Below are 23,547 nucleotides of genomic sequence, written 5' to 3'. Positions count from 1 at the left end.
CGAAACAAACTCGTTTTGCGTTTTTAATACATCGTTCAACAAAACAAGCAATTTTTCGTCTGTTTCGTTTTTAATTTGTTTCGCATCACTCAAGTAGCGATAAATTTTATCTCGTCGGGTTAAAATAAACAGTTTGCTTTTAATGTTTGTTTTCCATCGTTCCACAAGGTCTTGCACGTTAGTCAGTGTCGTCATGTTCGAGTGTTGTATATTTTAGGTTGAGTAATCAAATCCACCTTTACGATCGATAATTCTTTAAAAATATCTCTCGTATATTTTCTTTCTTTGTCGATTGAATCGTTTTCGAACAAATTAAAAAAAGCTGACAAATAAATAGGCAAATCTTTTGTTTTGGAAGTCAAAACAGAACCCATTACCAAAAACATGATGAAACGAGCAAACACGCCAAATATTCCGTGTGTCGTGTCGCATAAAGAAGCGTTAAAATCGAGCAAAAACCTATCGACGAGAACATTCTTCGACACGTTCGCATGATACGTTTGAAACACCTCGACCACATCATCATCAGTTCTAAACGGTAACTCTTTTTTAAATACAAAACTCTGATAAAGCAACGGTAAAAATTCGTCCCATTCGTTTTCCTTTGCAAAAACTGAAAAATCCTCGATAGCCTTTAACAACGGTGCGTGTTCTTTTATAATGTACTCTTGATGCTTTTCTACAAATTCGCTCATTAACGTTGTTAACTTTTTCGATTGATGATCAAATCTGGCGTAACGGGATAATAACGAGTGTTCCCATTTTCTCAAATTCGTTTCTACGTTTTCAAAAAAACGTTTGGCTATTGCTCCCGTTTGAGTAGGCGATTCGCCGAGCCACGATTTGTCGAGCAAACCGCGCATGATAGGATAATAAGGATCGACTTGCAAATCTCTTTGTACTGTAACGTGTTCCAGTTCTACGTTGCTTTTTTTAAAGTTAACGTTGTCAGCTTTTATCTCCATCTTCCAAACTTTCGAAAACGAAAACGAATCGTCGACAAGCGATATTCCTCCCGCAACCGAACGAATCACGTTTTGATAAAACGAAATTTTATCTCTGTCTTCGAGTTTAGTTTCGTTTGGTTTGTCTTTGTTTGTAAGATGATCGTATAGCTTTTTTAAATTTTCGTTTGTCTTTCGCACGCTGTTGCCGTATACGATGAAAATATTTAAATCGTTTAACTGAGGTTAAGTTATTTCTTTACGATGACGCACTTCCATGGTGAAGCTGTATAAATCGTCCCATCCTATAGTGACCGGAGTTTGACACATTCGTTTTAAAAACACACGTTCGTATTCGTGTTCGTAACGCGAGTCGGGAAACATCAAACGACCTTTAAATTTGCAAAAACGTAACAAATATTCGTCTTTGTGCATTTGATCGATAAATTTTGTTTTTTCTTCTTCTTCTTCTTCTTCTACACGCATTTTTTTTTGTACTGAAGGGGAATAATTCGACACGGTCTCGCTTATACCGCTCAAGCTCGAACTCGTTAAACGATAATTCGTACCTCTTTGCGAACGACGCAAACGAGATAATTCCATTTGTCTCATACGATCCGAAAACGCATTGGTATAATTGCGTTTTACAAGTTGACCAAACAAACTGCCGTTTCTTCCCGTTTGTTCCCACGTTTCCCATAAAGCGTTATCGGTTACGGCTACGGTTTCGTTTTGCATGACGTTTTGCAATTTCATGTCTGACAACGCCATGCGATTGTATTCTTGTTCGTTTCTCATGCGATAAGTAAAAGGATCTTGGTTTAAATTTTGAAACAAAAGTTTTGAAGGTAAATTTTCAAACGCGATTTGATTTTCATCTCGTTTTCTATCTCGATCTTCGTCGTTATTTTCAACTCCATCTTTATCGTTGTCGTTATCGTTAGCATCCGCATCTTTCACAAAAAGACGCTGTCTTTGCCAGACGTTTTCTCTCATGTTTTTTAACAAATCAAAAACAGAATTTAAGTTCATTTTTTTTTTATTTCATATAATCGATATCAAATTTTAATCTTAACAAATCTATAATACAAGTTTTTTTTTTCTTCACAAGACACGACATGTACTTGGTTGCGTGAACGTTTATTTGTTGCAAGTATTTATGGAAATCGTTAGAATTGAAATAGTCTTTTAACGCCGTTATGTTTTCGCAAACAAACGCTTTTATCGATTCGTTTTTGTCCTTTTGTTTCCTTCCCGAAAACGCGTATTCGTCGGGATACGGATACAAATGTATTTTTATAAATTCTTTTATCGACGATGCGACGTTTTCTTTAAAACATTTAGCAAACATTCGTTTTTCTTCTTCGCTCATCAATTCGCATTTGCTAAACTGAACAGGATTGTAATGTTTTATCATGTGCAACAACAAAATTTCAATTTCGTTTCGATCGAAATCTTTACGTTGTTTCATGTTCGGTATATGATACATGGCTCTCAATTTGAGTTTGATTCTCGTGTTTTGTCTTTTTAATTTTTTTTTGTCGATTTTTACAAACTCCGTTTCGTTGCATTGTTCGATCGAACGCTGTTGTTGTTGTTCTTCCTCTTTTAACGATAAATAAGCGTTTAATTCTTCAAACCATAATTCGTCGTACGTTTGTTCAAAAATGTTTGTTTTTTCTTTTTCTTGCACAATTTCCGTCAACCAATTATCGTTATCGAAATCTTGTTTCAAACTATTGTTCATCATCGTCGTCATCGTCATCTTCGACTCGTTTTATTCGTTTGAGCAAATCGTTTGCTCGTTTGATTATTAGTCTTCTTTTTCTTTCTTTTCTTTCTTTCTTTCGTTGCTGTCGTTTTTGAAAAAGAATCGTTTCGTCGTCGTCGCACGCTTTTATATGTTTTTTTTCATCGTCAATCGGGGGGTTAGATCTTTTTAATTCGGGGGGTTCGTTATAACACGACTTTAAATAAAAATGTTGATTACGATCTTTAACTTTGACGTACGGAAAAGCTTGAAAAGAAACTAGTTTTTTAGCAACGCTCATGCTCGAATAATCGAAATCGCATTCGCCTTTACCGTCTACGGGTACAAACACTTCTTGTCGCACAGGATTGTCTAACGAACTTCTCAATCGGGCCACGCTGCTATTTTTTCGAAAAAAAGCCAAATGTTTCCCCTCTTTTGTTTTATCGTCTAACAAATCGACTATGGGATGTTTCAATCTGCTTCCGCCAGACGGAAACTCGTTACGAAACATGGCGTGAATAGCCGAACACGCGTTAAACGCAATGACCAATTTATAATGAACTTGTAAATTTTGCCAATGAATCGAATGATTGGGAACGCTATGAAAAACAGTCATGGTGCCTAAACCGTGATGCGAACCGCTAGAGCATAGCGTTAAATATTGTTCGCTTTTTACACACAAAGGACTTATATCGTCAAAAAGAATCAACGTTTTGATGTGTCTTTTTTTGTTGTTTTGCACGCCGAACGCTTCCAAACTCAAAGAAGAAATTCGCAATATTTCTTGATCTAATCGTTCCACGCTGTCTACGATGGTCAAATATACAGCTCGAATGCGATTGTAATCGGAACTCGCAATGGAACGCCAAGCTTCGAGTTGTGACGGTGAAGTTTGTCTGCTTTGCAAAACAAAAAGCATTTCTGCGTGAGGATATTTACCAGATTTGATCAGGTTCAAAGCCAAAGTCGTTTTTCCGCAATTGGTAGGACCCAACAAAATGGTGTTTTCAGGATAAACGTCTAAACGAGGTTCGAATATGAGATGTTTTGCCTTTTGTTTCTTTTCCAACGATCCATCGCTTCGTTCGGTATAACACGGTTCAAAACCTTTCTCTTTTAACAAACGAAACAAAAAATCTTTTTTTTTTTTATCGTTTTCTTCTTCTTCCTCTTCTTCTTCTTCTTCTTCTTCTTCTTGTTCATCTTCTTCTTGTTTTTCATTTTCGTCTTCTTGTTGTTGCTGTTGTTGATCATCTTCTTCGCCTTGTCGATTTTCAAAATATTTTTCTCTTTCTTTTATTCTACGAATCATTTCCAGAGTCATTTCGTTCATCATTTTTTTTTAAAAAAAAACGATTTTTTTTTCTTACAATTCTATATATAATTTTTTTTTCTTCTAATAGACTATATTACACACTCGTCGTTATATATAAATTTTAATAACAATGTTTCTTTTATTCTTTACAAACGTTTGTTTCTTTTAAAATGAGGAAGGGTGTGTTGTTCGATCATCGTGCGTCTATTTCGATAAACTAACCATTCGTTTACGATCTTTTCTTCGCATGCTTTTAACGCTGCAATGTGTTCGTCGCTACACATTTTTTGTAAATCGCCTTTGCAACTCTTGTTCAAATCTCGAACGGGTTTTAAACGATAATGATCGCGTATTTCTCCCATCACGCCGTCGTTAAAAATGTAAAGTTTGCTGTTGATGTTTTTAGCAAAGTCGAGCGTGTTTTCTATAATGCGAATTCCGTTTACGTTGCTTTGCATGCGATTTTGCAACACTCTTTTTGTTTTTTCCACACCGTCGCCATCACCGCTGTCATCGATTTTACAAACGTAATCTTCGAAACAAAGCGCCGTTTTGTTCATGCCTTTGGCCGTAATTTTTTCGCTTTTGTCGCGAGTTTTAAAATTGATTTTTTTTAAAGAATAACACTTGGGAGCTAAAGCTACAGCTTCTTGTATGTACCACGGCGAAGGTACTTCTTCTTGAAAATAATCGGCTTCTTTGGCATGACTGTCGTCGTAACGATAATCGTTCTTGTCCAAATTGCTATAGTCTAACCATCGTCTAGCATCGGGATTTTCGTAAAGACGTCTGTCTATATAATCTCTAAATCGTTCTGCATCGTTATCGTACGAATAATGGTTAACGGCCACACCGTACGAATCCGTATCGGCCAATAACAATTGAACGTCACATTCGGGCAACGCTTGTTGAAAACTCCAACGAAAACGATTGATTTGATTTTTGGCTAACGACAAAACGGTAGCGGCTGTCAATCTCAAAGACTTCATTTTTTGTTTTCTCTTTTCGCGAACGACCAAAAAAACGCATTCGTTCAAATTGTTGTCCTCTTCTCCAAACACCCATTCCAACACGTGTTTTTCTTCTTCTTCTTCATCACCACCGCGATGACGATGGCGATAAGACGGAGCCAAACAAACGATCGATTTGCTGTCGCGAACGAGGCATTCCCTCAAATATTCTTTGTAATAATCGTCGTAAGTATAATCGGGAGTAACGTACGTTCCGTCTAAACGCACGCGATGAGCAAAAGTATCCAATTTGTATTTTTCGACAGGTTCGCGAATCAAATTGTCACCGTCGTCTACGAACAAATACAAAAATCGCGGGTCGATCATTTCCGTCGCCTCTTTCGTCGCAAATCCTTCACTATCGTCGCACAGCATTTCGATCACTCTTCGCGTGCGAGCTATCGTTCGTTGCAACGTTTTTTCTTGATGGTTCACGTGCGTGCTAGCGTTGTGTTTAGCGGCGTCTTGACAAAGCCAACCGTAATGTCCGTTGGTGCAAAGCTTGCAATTTTCGGCCGTAATCTTGTCTCCTCGCAAAATAGCTTCTTGTCTGCGAGCAATGTTGTTTTTCACCATGTCTCTCGCCAACGGAAAAGTCCAACACGGCACCACGTAATAAATTTTGTTCAACCGGCAACCCCAACGTTCTATCAAGTCCAACAAGCACGGAAAATATTCCACCGTGTCGTGCGCCGACAAACGAAAAACCAACTTGGGCGTCTTGTTCAAAGGCAACGTGTACGTTCCGTTTCTCAACTTTTTTCTCGTTCTTTCGATTTCGTAAGGACTCAGTTCTTCGGGAACGGTTTCGCGTTTTTCGATCATGGGCGAATAACCTCCCATCGCGTCTTGGTATTCTTCTTTCATCTCCACGTTGGCGTACACCAAACACGTTTTGCCGAATCCGTTTTGAGAAAAATCGCCGTATTTCGCTTTTATTTGTTCCAACGTCGTGCACGAATAATCCATTTCGCCCGCTTGAAATATCAAAGGTTGCAACTGCGCTCGAGCGTATTGTCCGTTTTCGTCGTACATTTTTATGCATTGTCGATACGAAGGCAGTTTGGCGATCGGATAATCGTCCGTGTCGGCTGCGTATTTGCATATTCCGTTGGTCGCCATTCCGCCTTTGAGCATTTTTTCGATCGTTTCGTGATGTTCGAGCGATTGAGGAAAACGAATGGATATTCCGCTGTTGACAGAATTGAACAGGCTGGCAAATTTAAAAACGGAAACCACCTTCATCATGTGATAACCCGTGTTTTCAAACATCTTGTTGTCAAAATCGATCAACACGGCTCCCAAACTCGTAGTGTCCATCGCGGCGTACAATTTCAACAGAGGTCTCAACGTTTTCAACTTTAAAAGCTCCCACATTCGTTTCGCGTTGACGTAAGCGGGTTCTATTCTTTTCATTTCGTCTTCTTTCGTTTTGCTTTTGCTCAAATAGTTTTCTGCAAACGTTTCTAACGACGGACAGCGTTCGTATTCGAAATCCAAACGTTCGTCGTTAATGTGTTGATAGGGAAACACCGTTTTTTTGTTCAAAAGCGAGCGCAGTTCTTTCGTTTCGTTTTCGTTCAAATCGAGGTTCGCAAAAAGGTTTTCTTCTTTCAAAAACGCCATCATGTTTTCTCGCACTTCGGCTTGCAGCGTTTCTCCGAGCATGGAAGTGGCAGAATCCAACGATTGGTTCAATATTTTTAAACTGTCCAACACTCGCACCGCGTTGTCAAACGAATAAAGCGCGATTTTCGAAGAGCTCTTGGCGATCGCAAACAGTTTGTCTTCCAACGAAACGTGTCGACACGTCTCTTTGTATTTTTCTTCTTCTTTTTCTTCTTCTTTTTTGCCGTCGTCGTTCTCGTTTGTTTCATCGTCTTCTTCGTCACCGCGAGGCATTTTAAAAAAGCTAAAACAATTGCCAAACGAACAGTTCAAGTTCAACACTTGATTGTCAAACCACGAATTGTGAGCGTACACGTTTATAACGGGATCCAGTTCGATTCGAGCGCCGTAACTCATGTTGCAGCTGTTGTGAGCCAAACCGATCGTTTTCCCCGTCCAATGACAGTGATCCACCACGACGTGATCTTCGAACAATCTCATCAGCTTGTCGTGTTGTGCGGCGTACGCTTTGCTCAACGCTTCGTTACCGCCGTACAATATTTCTCTCGTTCCGGGTTTTCTACCGTCGCCGCACAGTTGATACGCTTTGCTCAGCATCACCTTGAAAAAAACGTCGTATTCGGGTCGCGAGTCGCCGTACGCTTTTACCATTTCGATCCAAGGATGTCTTCTTTTTTTCAAGCTTTCGTAAATCGTCTTCAAATTTTGAAAGTCTTCGCCTCGCTCACCTTCAAGTTCGCTACCGTCTGACATCAAACGTTCGTTGGTCATCCGTTCGTAAAACGGTATCAAAAGGTTCCACGTTTTTTCGGGTTCGGGCTCGCTGAACAGTTCGAGATCAAACACCTCTCTGTCCGTAGCGTCGGCTTTTTCTTCGAAACACTCTTCCAACACGCACAAACAACGATACAATCGTGCCGGTTCGAACAAAAACTCTTTCGTCGATTCGTAATCTTTGCCCACCAACCATTTTTGAGTGTTTATCAACAGATCGTTTGTCATGTCCATGCGAGTCACGCCTTTAAACAACCATCGTTTGACGTTTTCTCTTTTGATAATGTTGGTAACAGCGCTGTTAAAAATATCGATCGACGAATCCGCCTCCGGGTCGCTTCGCGACCCGGAGGTGGGGGCTGCCTGCCCCATGCCGCCGCCCGCCGCCGCCGCCTCCGATCCCAAGGCAGCAGCACCTTCATCAGCAGCGGGAACGGGGGCGGGAAACAGAGGCGATTTCTTTCGACGAACGTTCAAATCCAGTTCTTGTCTGCACACGGTGCAACGTTTGTTTAGCTTTTCGTCGTTCCACAGCGATCGTCGTTCTTCGGCGCTCAATCTCAGCTCGGTGTGAAGCGGTTTCAACACCTCGATCATGTATCGTTGCACGCTCTTGGCGATCGTCACCATGTCGAAACATCTCAAATCGGAAAAGTCGCCTCCTTTTTCGTAAAGACACTCTTCGAACGCGGCTCGTCGTTCGAGTCTCAACCAAGGATGACGCATCTCCGCAGGCAGTTTGCTCAACGGGCAGCGAGACATGCTCTCTTCGGTGTTTTCGTAATACCAAGTCACCGCCGTGCGACGTTCGCCAAACAACGATCGAGCCAAAGGAGGATGGGTGCAAAACAGCGAAAACGTGTGACAAAAATACTTTTGAGAACCCAACTCTCTCGTGGTAGGAGTCGTTTTTTCGCGCGAGCTCTTCACCAGTTCCGTTTCCGTGTCGAACGTCATGAAAAACGGAGGAGTCACTCTCGAGCTGCCCAGAAAAGCTTCGTTTTCTCCGTAATAGCCGTGTTTGGAAAAAGCAAACTGAGTCTTGCTGTAAAATCCTTCGCACAAAGCCGAATGGTTGTTCAAATGAGTGAAAAACAACGAACACTTTTCGCACTGCTGCATTTTTTGCAAACGAGTGGTCGACTTTTCGTAATAAAAACAGTGTCGCAGCGTCAACATGGAACAAGCGTGCAATCTTTGCGTTTGCAAACCGTTTTCTCCTTCTCCTCCTCCTTCTCCTTCTACACCTCCTCTTTCTTCTTCTTCTTCTCTCAAAAATATCTTTAACGTGTTTCTGTTTTGCAAACGAACGTTTGCCGCCTCTCGTTCTTCTCGCGTCGAAAACTTTTTGTGTTTGTCTCGTTCTTCGGAAAGACACTTTCGACTTTCGAACAAGCACTTGATAAACGCTTTCGTTTTTCTGACGGCTTTCCTCTTGAAACTTTTCATGTAATAAATCGCGTTGTTGTTTTTTTCGCGATACGTCCACACTTGCACGTTGCGATCGAGGAAATAGTCGTCGTACGCAAAATCCTGACACGTTTCGCGTAACGTTTCCAAAGTCACGAACGGTTTTTTGAACTTTGCCAACGCCGCTCTTTGAATTTCGATTTCTTTTTCGCTCAGTCCTTCTTCCAACAGTTCGTAAAATTCGCTTTCTTCTTCAATGTCAGCGCCGCCTCCGATCGCGATGTTACCGTCTTCGTCGATATCGTCCTCGTAACGCGATTTTAAAAACTCTTTCCACTTTTCTAACGAATCCACGTTCAGCTTGCTCAACGTTAACGAAACGACTATCGCGGCGTAAAAACACAACCCTTCTCCGAACAACGGCGAATAATCCAAAAAAGTTTGTTCTTTTTTCCACGCGTCAAATTCGTTGTTTTTGTTGTTGCTGTTGTTCTTGTTGTTGTAAAATCGACGAGACTTTACACCATCAGCAGAAGAAGTAGCACCGTTGGAATTGGCATCACCGCGTTGCCACGGTCCGGCAATTTCCCATCGATTTTGTTCCGCTTCGAGAACGAGGTTTTTTTCGAATCTCTTTTGTCGTATTTTTTCGTTTCGTTTTTCCCTTTTGATTTTCAGCTCTTCTTCGGTCGAGGTTTCTTTGTCTTTTCGTCTTTTGTTTTGTTGACTTTCGTTGATTTTTTCCCTTTTGATTTTCACCTCTTCTTCGGTCATCGTTTCTTTGTCTTTTCGTCTTTTGTTTCGTATTTTTTCGTTTCGTTTTTCCCTTTTGATTTTCAGTTCTTCTTCGGTCATCGTTTCTTTGTCTTTTCGTCTTTTGTTTCGTTGACTTTCGTTGACTTTTTCTTTTTTGATTTTCACCTCTTCTTCGGTCATCGTTTCTTTGTCTTTTCGTCTTTTGTTTCGTTCTCTTTCGTTGATTTTTTCCCTTTTGATTTTCAGTTCTTCTTCGGTCATCGTTTCTTTGTCTTTTCGTCTTTTGTTTCGTTTTCTTTCGTTGTCTTTTTCCCTTTTGATTTTCAGCTCTTCTTCGCTCATCGGATGTACTCTTTTTAAACCGCCGATTGTCGTCAGTTGTTTCATCACTTTCATTTGTTTTTCTTGTTGTTGCTGTCGAACATAAGACACCGCTTCGAAACGAAGCAAGCACAACACGCTCCAACCGCTCTTTTTCATTCCCATCGATACGGCGCTTTTTTCCAACGTTTTTTTTTGATGATTTTTCATCGAAATGGCGTACGATAACGCGTTTACAGAATACACGGGACTTTGATATTCTTGCAAACGAATTCGATAATATTCGTCGTCCACGTCGTATTCCACACCCAAACAATAAGCCATCGTAAGGTTGTATTCGACGTAATACGTTTTGTTAAAACACGACAAACGATTCGGTTCCAAAAAAGTCTTTTCGTAAAGTCTTTTAATCATGTCGTTTATTTTTTTTTCGATCGAATCGATCGTTTCAGAAGCTTCGTCGATAACAGCTTCGTTGACTATTTCATCGTCTACAAAAACGCGTTTCGATTCGTACACCAATCTGTTTAACACGTCCTCGTTTCTAAACTCTTTTCTTTTGAATTTCATTATTGTTTTTATTTCTCTAAAAAAAATAAAAATTTTTTACAATATTTTTTAAAAAATAAATCAACAGTTTTTATAAAAATCCATCACTTTACGATTTTGTTGCGGATAACCGATCGCGTTTCCTAAATACAATCCTTTTATATCTCTAACGCGCGACAAAGCTGTATACAATTGTCCCGGTGCAAATTGAAACGAGGAAAACACCACCAATTTGTCAAACGTACAACCTTGAGCTTTGTGAACGGTCATCGCATAAGCTAAAATAAGCGGATAGTTTGTTCGGCTAGAAACCACCGTTTCACCTTCGTAATGTCTTTCTTCGATTTTTTCGATTGCACTCGTTTGATTTTCGTTGTTGAATCTAACGTACACGCAACGTTCGTCTATTTTAGTTATCGTTCCCAACGAACCGTTGTGCAAGCGTTCGTTCAAATTTTTAACCAACATCACCATCGCTCCTACTTTTACTTCCAATTTTTGAGGCAACTGAAAAGAATAACCTCGAGCGTTGTAATCGCTGCTCGTAAACACGTGAGTTTTTTCGTTTTTGATCAAACTCAACATGTATCGATTGTGAACGTTGCATTCGGCGTTTTTAAAATAGAGTCGAGGCACGTTCAAAGGCAATTCCTCTTCGTAACGCGAATTGAAAAACCACAGGGTTTTACTCGACACTGTTCCAACGCGAATTTCGCTAAGCGCTTTTGCAAACGTTTCGTCTTTTTGTCGTCTCGACGTTTTCAATTCCACTTTTACAAAATTCGCTTCTTTCCAAGTTTCGCTTTCAAAACAATAATTTCCGCTTATCGGCGATATTTGAAAAAAATCACCGCTCACGATCAGTTGCACTCCTCCAAACGGTTTATCGTTTCCTCTCGCCGCTTTCACCGAACCGTTTAAACGATCGAAATAACTTCCGTCTAGCATGCTTATTTCGTCGATGAACAACACTTCCAATTTTTTCCACCTTTCTTTTGCGATTTCGTTCATTTGTTTTTTAAACCCTCCGTTTCCGTCACCGATTCCTATCCCGCCTAACGAATGCAACGTACTTCCGTCTTCAAACAAGCTAGCGGCTATTCCAGTGCTCGCCGTCATACGACATTCCGTTCCGATCGATTTTAAATAACGATAGCATTTTCGAATCATGTAACTTTTACCGCAACCGCCGCTTCCTGTTAAAAAAACGTTTTTTTTAGCATCTACGTTTTTCATAAATACACTTTCTTCTTCTTCTTTTTCTTCTTCTTCTCGACGCTGTTGTTGCATTTTATTCGTCGTTTTTTTTTTTTTTTTCTTTATTTTAAAAAAAAATCGATCGCTTTTTTTTATATGTTTTTTCATTGTTGGTTCAGCTGTTCCATGATGTCATATCGATATTGATTTACACTTTAAACTTTAAACAATGTTTTTATTATAAACGTTTATATCGTTCCTTTGTCAATACGTGACGTATCTCTGACGTAACTATTAAAGTGTGCAATTGTCATGACGTTACGCTAATATTGGTTTAAACTTTGACCTATAAACATTGTTGTTATTGTAAATGCAACCGTTTATTTAATCACCTGTTTAAACCGATTTACCGTATAAATACGACGTTTTTTTCGATAAAAAATCATTCGAAACCAAAGCGAACAAGAAGCAGCAACTCTCATCAAGAAGAAAAAAAAGAAGAAAACAAAAAAAATGAAATTCGGTTATCCAAACTTATCCGAAGCTACTTGCTACATGATTTCAAACGTAGAAAAGGTAGTCAACGAATCTAACAACGGAGGAGGTTATGTTCAAGCACACGTTGTTCCTCTTTTTCAACTGGACACTCTCACTTTGAACAAAGTCTATACGTCTCTCGATCCGGCTTTTTACCAAAAACCCATCAAAGTAAATTTACCTTTGAAAGCGGATCGTCGTTGGACAACCATCAAAAACGGTATGCCTTCGTATTCTTTGTTAGAATATAAAAAATGCGTCGAACAACACTTGCTTTTTTACAGAGCTGAAAAAAAGTTTTGTAGTGACGATCCTTCTGTCAAACGAACCATGATTTTGAACAACGCCAAAGAACGCACCTATGAAATTCGCGATGAAATGGATATCTTTTTCGTTCAACTCGTTGATCCTTCCAATCCCGAAATCATGATGAAAATCATCAAAGAATGTATCAATTATCAAAACACTGTTTGGAATCGCGAACATAACGAAAATCCTTGGAAGGCTAAGAAAGTAATGAAGGACGACTTTAACGTTCAAGAAATTCAAGCTATCGAATTTTGCATTGATAACAACGAAAGATTGAGAAAATTTTTCACTCCTTTTTATCCCGAGCCGGAACAAATTAACGCTGTCGATATCACATTGTAATTTTTTTTTGTTTGTTTTTAATATACATGAAATATATATGAAATGTGTTTTTTTTTCAGATTGTAAAAAAAATTAATAATAATAAAAAAAAAAAGGCATTTTCTACTCGTTTGGAAGTATACGACGAATGTGTTTTTCATTCGCCCGACGATGAACAAAACAACGATCAAAGATGCAACCAAAAGGTGTTTTGGATTGACATTGAGTGGAATGATGAAAAATCGAGAGAAGAGTTGTATCGCTACGACTTGTCTCCACCACCACAGGATGATCCTTCGATTATTCGCAAAATTAAAGTTTGTTATTTTCACAATTCTAAAGAACTCGTTATTTTAGATCGAGAACTTAACAAATTTGATTACAAGTATCAAGGTCTTACTTTGGTTAACGCTTTGATGGCGTCTTTTAGCAAACAAATAGACTTGAAAGAACAAACGTTTGTAGAAGAACTCGAAAAACTCAAAAACGATTATGAAAGAATCGAAACGAGACTAAAGAGCATGCGCGATGAAATGTTTGACATGTTTTACTTTGGCAGCAACAGAATGATACCCACTATGATTGAGTACGGCTTGATACCGAGTGCAGCTACGACATTGAAAAATCCACCTTTTCGAGATTTTGATTATAAAAACGATCCTCACACTGTAACTCGTATCGCTTTTGAAGACGAATGCATAAACAAAGATGGAAACGTATCTTCTACAGTATCGTATTTTTGGATCGATATCGGATTGAACGATAACGAAATGATTTGGAAAACGAAATTGTTCAATCGCGTCGATGATTTTTTGACCTTGAAATCGACAACACCGTCTTTAGAGTCTTTGAACGCGGTCTCTTTTGTTCGCAAAATAAAAGTTTGCTATTTTAACGATAGCGAACCGCTTAATCTACACTTTACGCTAGATTGTGTAGTGGAAGAATCTGATTATGAAAATCCTAAAAAGATGTTTGTTAAAGCGGTGGTAAGCTCGTTTAACCGACAAATCGAATTGCACGGTGAAATATACGAAAAGGCGCGAGAAAAGCTCACCTCGCAAATGAAGCTAATCGAAGACCAAATTCAAGAAATGTACGAAGATATGTTTTACGAAAGCGAAACGATACAGTCGCACGAATTTGAATACGACACGTGTTCGCAATGCAATACAGAAGAATACGGAGATTGGGACGAAATATTGAACGTTTTTATTTGCAACTTGTGTAAAATATCTAACTTGCATAACTTTTGTAAAAAATACAATATATAATTGTTATTTGTTTTATTTTAGATGAATAATAATAAAAGAAAAATAACAAATGCAGAAACGGATAACGAAGAAAAAAGACAGGTAAAGAAATTACCACCTCCTTTGGTTATACAACAACAACAACAACAACAACAACAACAACAACAAATCGCTGTAGATCCTTACGGTTTGAAAGAAAAGGGTTTAAACTCTAACCAAAGATTGTCTTTTTATAACAACCAAATAAAAAAATTCTAATAAAAAATCACTCCTTTTTTTTCCAGATGTTTGACTGTTTGTGTAAACGATGTGAAAAAAAACAATTTGAAAAAAAAGCGTTAGAATGGAAAACGTCTCGTTTCATGAGTTATATTCGAAAAAAAAAAGAAGATATTCGTCGACTCAGAAAGATCGATTCGATTTGTTGCAATTGCGCGTGTTGTCAAGTCGAAAAACAATGGAAAAAAGAAAAAAAAGAAACGCTTTTACAACTCGCAAACGATAAATTAAACGATTGGTTAGAAAATCACGAATGTTTTGCAGATTTTTACATTAAAAAGAAAACGTTCCTCGACGAATTGTTTGCTAAATACGACGTTTATGTTGTAGATAAAACGTCTTTATCTTATTGTAAAAATCACGCTCGTACAATAATTCAAAACGAAGAAGGAAAATCGATGATTATTGACGACAATCCTTGTTTGTGTAAATTTTTATCTTGATTTTATATTGTTTTGTTTGTTTGTTTTTTTTAGCATCATAATAATAATGGTGCGCATTCTTCATTTATCAAAAAGTGAGTTGCGAAAACCGAGGTTAACCAACGTGAGAAAAATACCAAAGATGGAAGAATATCTCGTTTTATCTCCTCATCATACCGCTTTATACGCAATCAAACCTTTTCCTTATCCGAGAAATGCTCACGTGAAAGAATATCCGCTCCTTAGATCGATCAGAGGAGATATTTACATTATTCAAAATGACGATGAAGGAAACACTGTCGATATCGATAACGATATTATAAAGCGTTTGCCCGAAATAATGAAGAGCGATGAAAAGAAACGAAAAGAAATGTGCGACTCTTTGTTGAAAGAGGGTGTAAAATTAATTATATAAAAATATATATTGTTTTTTTTTGTTTTTAATTTTTAGTTATTAAAAAAAAAAAATGAAATATCGAGAATTTGTTAATTTTGTATCGTTACGCATTGGAATTGATTGGAAAAAAATGGGAAGAGAATTGAACATTAGTCACTACAATTTGGACACGATCGATTACGATTACGATCGAGAAAAGTCATACGAAAAATCACACGAAACTGTACGAAGGTGGATGCGAATGAAAGGCTATTCCATGGAAGATGAAATATCAAAACATGAACGCGTTTATTGGAATCACATATTTACCACAATAGATCGAAAAGATTTAATGTTTATTTAATTTATCTGTCATTTTTGTAATCTGTAATTTTTTTTAGATTAAAATATAATTACAATGGAACAAAAAACGTTGAGCAAGGAAATAAACGACGCCTTTGAAAAAGTTATGTTGCTTGGTCAACTAAAAATCGAAATCGATAAAAACGAAGAACATCAATCGTTGTGCTGTTGCAAATGTTGTTGCAACGAATTTTGGAAAATATATTGGAAAGAATATTTCGAAAAAATTATTTTTAACGTTGTTATGAAAAAATAACTTTTATTTTACAAATATATATTCTCTATTCTTTAGTACATACATAACAATGCAAAATACAAAAGAAGAAAAAATTCTCGATCTAATGTCAAACGTCGAATGTAAAATTAGACTTGTAACGGACGAAAACGAAGATGAAGATTATAAAACGAATGTCGAACAAAAATCAAAAATCGCACTTGATACGTTTTACAAATTAAGCAGAAAGATTCGTCACTACATCGAATCGCGAAAAAATGAAAACAATTTAAATGAATCATTACAGAAAAGCAACAAAATAGCCTTGATCTATTTAAAAAAATGGAAAAAAATGAAAAAAAGATTGCACGAATATTACGCTCACCAAAAAAGCGGTTTTACAATTTGTTTTGTTTGTGAAATATATATGGATAAAACTTCTATATACTCTACAAAATGCAAGACCTGTCATATCTCTTTATGCTTCAGTTGTCTACGCAAACATCGAGAAATTCACCAAAACAAAGATGCTGATGATCCGATGATCAATTTATCACAATTCAATTCGCATTTATTAAGCTCGTTTCATTGTTAAAACAACAGCGTCGATAAAACACTGTTTTTTTTGTTGTAAATAATGTAGTTTTTACACGATTATTGTTATTGGTAAAATTAGGTGATACTGTAGCAATCCAATCGATAGCTAATTGAAGCTGTTGCGCTTTTTCTTTTCCAAAATATAAAGCAAAAAATACAATAATAATTATCAAAATCAAACTTGATATTTTATTTTGTTTTATTATATCCATTATTTGCTTAATACAACTTTTTTTCTCGCTATTATTCTCCATTTTTTATTATTAATTCCTTTTTTTTAGCTTATACCAATATATATATTTGTTTTTATTCGTATTTAAACGGTTTTAATTATTGTATTTAGATGAACTGTAATAAAAAATGTAACCACTGCTATGCTCGATTTAATCCTTACATTGTCAACGAATGGGAAGACATATGGAAATGCAAGCATCATTATTTGTTTCTCCTTTCGCTCGACAAAGAAAATCTAATACCGCTCAAGGAAATAACTAAACTTTTAGACGATACAAACAACGATCGAAACACAAACATCGGCGAGAGAGAAATCGAAAGCGCTATCGCTGTTTTTCTTCAAACAGCTGTAAACATTACCGATTTTGTCGATCGATTGAGATGTTGTGCATATCTATGGGGTGTATCAGAACAGATTGAAAATAGATTTAATTCTATCACAAATTCAACAGCATTTAAACGATTGCAAAAAATACGATTTTAATATACATTGTAAATATTTATTCTTTTATAAACCAATATTCGTAATGAACAGGTTTTATTCTATTTATTCGTTTTTTCTCTTTCATCTTTTTCCACCATCTTCTTAATCTTTTAAATGGATTTTTAATCGTCATATCTCGATGAATTGATCGATGAAACGTTTGTTGATGTTGTAGAACTTGGTATCACTACAAACTTTTTTTTACTAGGTGATAATTTGTCTAAAGCTTTCTTCACCAAATATCTACTAGCACTTTCGGTAAACGCCAATGGAAGAGGAGATAATATTTCAACAGCTTTGTTGGTTAATTCACCTCCTCCTCTCTGTCTTTTTCTTTTTGTCGCTTTTTTTTTTAATCCGTTTCCACGATAAGGATAAGGAGGCATGTATCTTCTTCCGCTCATTTTTTTTTCAAAATTTATTCTATTAACTAATATATATTATAACTTTATTTATTATTTAGCATCATTATTTTATCTATTTTTAACGGTGTTTTTTTTGTTCAATTAGAGCGCTCAAATTAATTTATTTAATACCTTCTTTTTATATATAGGCTTTTTTTAAAAAAAAAAATAAAAATATGGTTCTCGTTATCTATTTCTCAAAAGATCGAACAAACTGCAAACCGACGATTCTCGATATTACTCGAATTCCAAATGAATATGAATTAGATCGGCATTGGTTAACAGATAATTACGCTATTTCGTTTTCACCCACCGCTTTAGTTGAAAACTATTACAGAGCCGATGGCGAACGAACCTTGTTTATCGTTTGTTCAAGAAACGAACACGTTTATGTTACAAAACATAACAATCTTCATCACCTTATCCCTGTTGATGAAAAATATTTAGATGAAAGTTTTGAATTCAACGAATACGGAGCGGAAGAATATGTATTTATCTCTATGGACATATGTGTAACAATTGAATAATAATTTATTCATTACACCCGTCTTCTTTTCTATTTTACCCCCGGTTTTTCTTTTGTTTACTTTTCTCTGCAATCTGATTGGTCGATTTTTCTTTTGTTTACTTTTCTCTGCAATCTGATTGGTCGGTTGGTTTTTTTGTTTACTTTTCTCTGCAATCTGATTGGTCAGTTTAGGACCCCCCGCAACGGTTTGTTTACTTAAGGGCCGTCGTTTGTTTACTTAAGGGCCGTTTTGTCTATATATACCGGTGCGAACGTTAATCTGTCATTTGGGCGAAAGCCCCAAAGGAGATCGGACGGCGAAGCTCTACTCAAATTTTTTCCAAAATGGCGTCGAAGGAAGGTAACTTTGTTGTTCATTTTATTTTTTCTTTATTTGTAAAAATGCGCGGTTTAGTGACTTTGGGGACTGGAAACTAGTAATTTCTCAGGGAATTTCCCTAGTAAAAGTGTGCATTTTTTAGTATATTTTAACGGTGTTTTTTTCATTATTTTTACACGGTTTTTTTACATTATTTTACACGGTATTTATTACGTTTTTAAACGGTGTTTTTTTATTATATATTTTATACATATATTTTTTAAATGTATATTTTATTCATTTTTTCTATAATGGAAGCTGTTTCTGATGAATTTTTATTTTTCAGCTATTCCCTATTCATACATTTGTATACAGAGGATGAAAACATGCATTTGTGCACCTCCGTGTCCAGCACATTCTGATTGGTTGTTTCAAATTCATCACGTGATCATGACGTTGTTGTTCGCATCATCGATGACGTCATCATGTCGTCACGTTCATGGATGAAACAATCATGTTGGGGAGTCGTGCTTGCACGACGACACAACGTGATTGGTGAAATTCATGAACGTGACGACATGATGACGTCATCGATGATGCGAACGACAACGTCATGATCACGTGATGAATTTGAAACAACCAATCAGAATGTGCTGGACACGGAGGTGCACAAGTGCACGTTTTCATACTCTGTATACACATCATCAAATCCGATGATCAAGGATGTTAAAAAGCATTTTGAAAAAATGAGAAGACTAAAATTTAGCGATGATGATGGGAATGACAAACTTCAACCTGTTCACATCATACTCGGTGCTCCTGATTATCAGCGAATAAAAACCACGGAACCGGTGGTTCTCGGAAAAAATCCGTATAAAGATCCAGGAGCCGAACTAACTATGTTGGGATGGACTTTTTCCGGGAGGCGTACGCAATTGAGTTCTGGTATTGAGAAAAGTTTCTTATTGAAAACTGGTCGTGATGAGTTCGAGCAAATGTGTAGTTTAGAAGTACTTTGATTATCAGACACAAACAGCGAGTCAATGTCCCACCAAGACTTCAGCGAAAAACTGCATCAAACAGACAAAGGTTATTATGAAACCAGAATGCCATCAAAAAAGTGTGTTGTTAAACTGCCAAATAATAGAAATCTGGCTCTTAAAAGATTGGGAAGTGTGACGACTCGATTGAAAAAACTTAAAAAAACTAGAACATTATAATGATATAATGATGAAACAGATCAATGAGGAAATGTTGGAATTGGCACTAGAAAAATCTACGGGAGAAATTATTCACTACGTTCCTCATCAAGCGGTAATCAAAGAATATGCCGAGTCAACGAAAATGAGAAATGTTTTTGATTGTACAGCTAGAAAAGTCGCTCAATCATCTTCATGGAATTAACGGAGAAGTTAAGAAAATGGAATTAACGGATTTACAATTTACAACGGTGATTTTTGGTTCAAGTTTAAGCCCATACATTCTTGGTGCTACCATTAAAAAGCAAATATCAAAATGCAAGTACATTTATCTAAAAACGGTGCTTGCTTTGGAAGAAGATACTTATATCGATGATATACAAGAAGGTGGAGAAATGGAAGATGAACTTATCAGGTTTAAAAATGAATCAAAGGAAATCTTAATGGAAGCTGGCTTCCAGCTGCACAATTAGCATAGCAACTTGAGCAAATTGGAAAGCGACGCTGAGGTTAAATCAACAAAAATACATGAGATTCCTTGGAACAAAGAAACTGATCAACTATTGATTGACTTTACTACATGCATCACTTTCGGAAATAAAGAAGTGATAACAAAAAGGACAATGCTATCCGCTATCAACAGTGTCTTTGACGTATTGGGATTTAGTGCCCCTGTTTTAATCACTGGAAAAATACTATACAGTCGACTATGATCGTTAAAACTCGGATGGGATCAACAAATTCTAAATGAACTTTCAGAAGAAAGGAAAACCTGGATCAAGGCAATAAGAGTTAAAAGAACTATTTCAATTCCGCGGAGCGTTCTGTCTGAAAGAACCATTAAAATGGAGCTCTATGAATTTTTAGACGCAAATAAATTAGCAGTATGTGCATGCGTCTACATAGCAGTGAGGCATCAAAAGTCAAAAACGAGCAACCTACTTGTAGCGAAAGCACGGATCGCACCAAGGGATCTTAGTATTCCTACAAATGAGCTGGTAGCAGAGCGCACCTTGAGCAAGTTAATGAATCATGTTAGGAAGACATTAAACAAGTATAATATTATCAAAGTATATCAATGGGTTGAAAGTACTGCGGTACTTTACTAGTTAAAAGAAAGGGGTAGTTGGTCACAGTTTCTCAGGAACCGAGTTCAACAGATCTTATTGAATGGAGGAGTAAAATGGCTTTATGTCCCAACAAAAGAAAACCCAACTGATCTTGGAACAAGAGGATTGAGTCCTGATAAATTATCAAGCTTGTGGCTCAATGGACCTATATGGTTGAAACGAAAGGAAAATTTGCCAATCCAATCAGAAATAATAGAAGTGCCGTACGCATCATGTAAAAATTTTGGTGTGAAAGAGAACGTCAGTATTGCAACAGAAGAAATAAAGGAACATCATATATTTAAATAAATGTTGAGTAAACACAAGTATTAAGAATATCATCCTTTATAAAAAGGTTTATTTACAATTGTCGGAGTAAAGAAAAAATAACAGGACCACTGAAGGCTGAGGAGATGATAGAAGCGGAGTTGATGAATCTTAAGTTACTGCAAGAAGCTGTTGCAATAAAGTCCGATATGGAGCTTAAACAGGATGAAAAACAGCTTTAGAGATGTCACGGAAAAGTCTTTGGGTATAATCCAATATTTGTACCCAAAGGATTTCAGCTAACTCTAAGAATTATTGAGCATCATCACGCGAAAACGTTACACGGGGGAGTAGGAGATACCACGAGTAGCATAAGAGAAGGATTTTGGATACCAAATTTGAGAGTTGCCGTGAAAAGAGTCATTCGTGAATGCAATTTATGTAAGAGATATAGAGTGAAACCGCTGTTACCACCAACGAGAGCAATGTTACAACGCTTTAGAACTGAAGATATCGAACCGTTTACAGTTACAGGTGTTGATTTTGCCGGTCCGCTAAAGTATAGTGCACCAGAAAAGTTGATCGAAAAATGCTATGTAGCACTATTTACATGCGCATGTACAAGAGCCGTCTACCTTAGACTTTGCCATGATCTATCGGCAGTAGAATTTCAGAGAATTTTAAAGGAGTTTGTTGCAACAAAAGGACCACCAAAAATGATGATTAATTATAACGCAAAGACTTTGTGGCAACAGGGAAGTGGTTCTTAACACTTAAGAAGGATGAAAATCTGGCGAACTATCCTGCTACCACAGCCATAAAACGGAGGTTTAAATTATCAAGGGCGCCGTGGTGGGGAGGTTTGTTTGAAAGATTAATCGGAACAATGAAGAAAAGTTTGTCAAAAACAATCGGTATGGACATCCTAAGCTTCTTAATATTGGAAGAAGTATTGTTGGATGTGAAATGCGCTATGAACAATAGGCCACTTTGCTACCAAAGAGAACAATTCGATAATCAAGTATTATCGCCAAATGTAATAATGAGGAGAAGACCTGCAGTTTTGCTAGAAGAAGATATCGATTTAATAACAAGGGGCGATAGCGCACTACGGAGAGTCAAGTTAGTGAAAAATTGTAAGAATCACTTAAGGAAAAGATGAATGAACGAGTACGTGCACGCAATGGAAGAACGACAACAAGAAAGGGAAAAGAGAGGCAACGTGAAACTCTCAGGTTTCGGAGGCATGGTGCTCATTAAAGACGATGTGAAGGACAAGGCACTTCTCAATATTGGACGAATTGAAAATAACATTAAAGGGAAAGAAGGAGTTATTTGTGACTTTAAAATACGCCTGGGAAATGGTTATGTTATTGAACGACCAATTCAGTTGGTGTGTGACTTTGAAATGGATTGTGGGGCAGAAAACGGAATCGACTTAGACGAGAATTTGGAAACCAGAGCTGAAGAGGATACCTTAAAAAGAAAAACAAGACTGGCAGTATTGGATGCAAGACAAAAGATCAGTTACATCATGGAAGACGAGATGGAAGATAGTTGATCAAAGCCGAAGTCTCAGTTTAATCGGGGGAGGGTTTTTCGCAAATAACGTCTTCAAGATGTAACTAGTGTGTGTGAAGGTGTTAATTTTTTGTAGGTGCTAATGTGTGTAGGTGTTAATGATTATAGGTGCAAATTTGCGTAGGTGTTAATGTATGTGATTGTTAATGCATTAAATGTATAAAAATGATGCGATTGTAAAAATGTATAAAAGGAGAGTGTATTTTTTAAAATGCGTTGATTCGCATTCAGATGTAAAATATATTACCAAGTTAAAAAAGGAAAAGTGACTCTTTAGTGTCTCAGGGAAAGTCTAAATAATTCCCCACACTACTGACCATTGAGAAAAAGGTCAGTAGTTACCTCAAAGTTATTATTTAGCTCATGAAACCGAATAGCAAAAAAATCCTGTTAGTTGTTTATTAATTGATCCTAACAATGTATGGGTACATACACCCTAGTGACATATCTAGGCTGATTTTGACACTAATATACCGGTTTAGGCACCCAAAATATTCTGCCATAACTCCAGAGCAAATTAGTAAAATTAAATATAAGTCATAAGTAAGTTTTTTTTAGAGGGTAATACAGACTGTTCTGACAGCATTCAAAGTATTTGGGCACTGGTTCTCAAATTCTGAAATCAAGGATCATTTTTTTCTGCAAATATTGTTTTTTGAAAAAGTGATTTTTTTTTTACAAATATCCATACAGTTGTGCACTGACTATTTTTTTTTTTTTTGTTGTTTAAAAAAACAGGTCCTCAAAGTATAAGCTGAAACTCTTTTTACCTGTGTCCCTAAATAACTTCTAGATACATCACTGACCACTAACATAATAAAAATTGTAAAAGTAAGGAATGAATAAAAAAAAACCCCAAAAAAATATATCACTTGTTATTTTATTCACTCCCAGTAGTTGGATTAACATTTTTGAAAGCTTACTTTTTATATCAGCGTTAACTTCTTGCATAGAACCAGACAGCGGCAAAAGGGGCAGACTGGAATCCTAATAAAAATAGTCTGGACTGTAAACAAACTACTTTGCGATATTGTATTTACGAAAAAACTTAATACATGCAAATTATCAGTTAAACTGGCTTGAATTAAAATAAAAATTCAGGTGCTAAAGAAA

At 36.9% G+C, this 23,547-nt stretch overlaps 2 protein-coding genes across 2 annotated transcripts; one reads left to right on the top strand and one right to left on the bottom strand.

The window, feature by feature from the left end:
• Positions 1 to 10,542: 10,542 nt before the first annotated feature.
• Positions 10,543 to 11,631, bottom strand: LOC149882664 (ATP-dependent DNA helicase PIF1-like). Its single transcript, XM_090100940.1, has one exon. The coding sequence runs from the start codon at positions 11,629 to 11,631 to the stop codon at positions 10,543 to 10,545; it is 1,089 nt and encodes a 362-aa protein (XP_089957066.1).
• An 8,691-nt stretch (positions 11,632 to 20,322) lies between these two features.
• On the top strand, positions 20,323 to 21,623 carry LOC149882663 (uncharacterized). Its single transcript, XM_090100939.1, has 3 exons — positions 20,323 to 20,475; positions 20,587 to 20,851; positions 21,145 to 21,623. Exons 1-3 carry the CDS (start codon positions 20,323 to 20,325, stop codon positions 21,621 to 21,623), a joined length of 897 nt encoding a protein of 298 aa, XP_089957065.1.
• Positions 21,624 to 23,547: the final 1,924 nt, after the last annotated feature.

Source organism: Hydra viridissima, unplaced genomic scaffold (assembly GCF_058129835.1).
Source record: "Hydra viridissima isolate aposymbiotic clone 2 unplaced genomic scaffold, HvirCarnegie_v1 scaffold_10, whole genome shotgun sequence".
NCBI classification, from domain to species: domain Eukaryota; kingdom Metazoa; phylum Cnidaria; class Hydrozoa; order Anthoathecata; family Hydridae; genus Hydra; species Hydra viridissima.
Note: the sequence above shows the minus strand (reverse complement) of the source record. Positions and strands in the feature narration are given on the sequence as shown.

Bases quoted from the DNA above. Each gene is read 5' to 3' on its own strand.
- LOC149882663 (XM_090100939.1), top strand. From the start codon at position 20,323: ATGGAGCTCTATGAATTTTTAGACGCAAATAAATTAGCAGTATGTGCA. The intron at 20,476-20,586 runs GTAGCAGAGCGC...GTACTTTACTAG, and splicing joins GTATTCCTACAAATGAGCTG to TTAAAAGAAAGGGGTAGTTG. The intron at 20,852-21,144 runs GTATTGCAACAG...TTGTACCCAAAG, and splicing joins TGGTGTGAAAGAGAACGTCA to GATTTCAGCTAACTCTAAGA.
- LOC149882664 (XM_090100940.1), bottom strand. From the start codon at position 11,631: ATGATTCGAAAATGCTATCGTTATTTAAAATCGATCGGAACGGAATGT.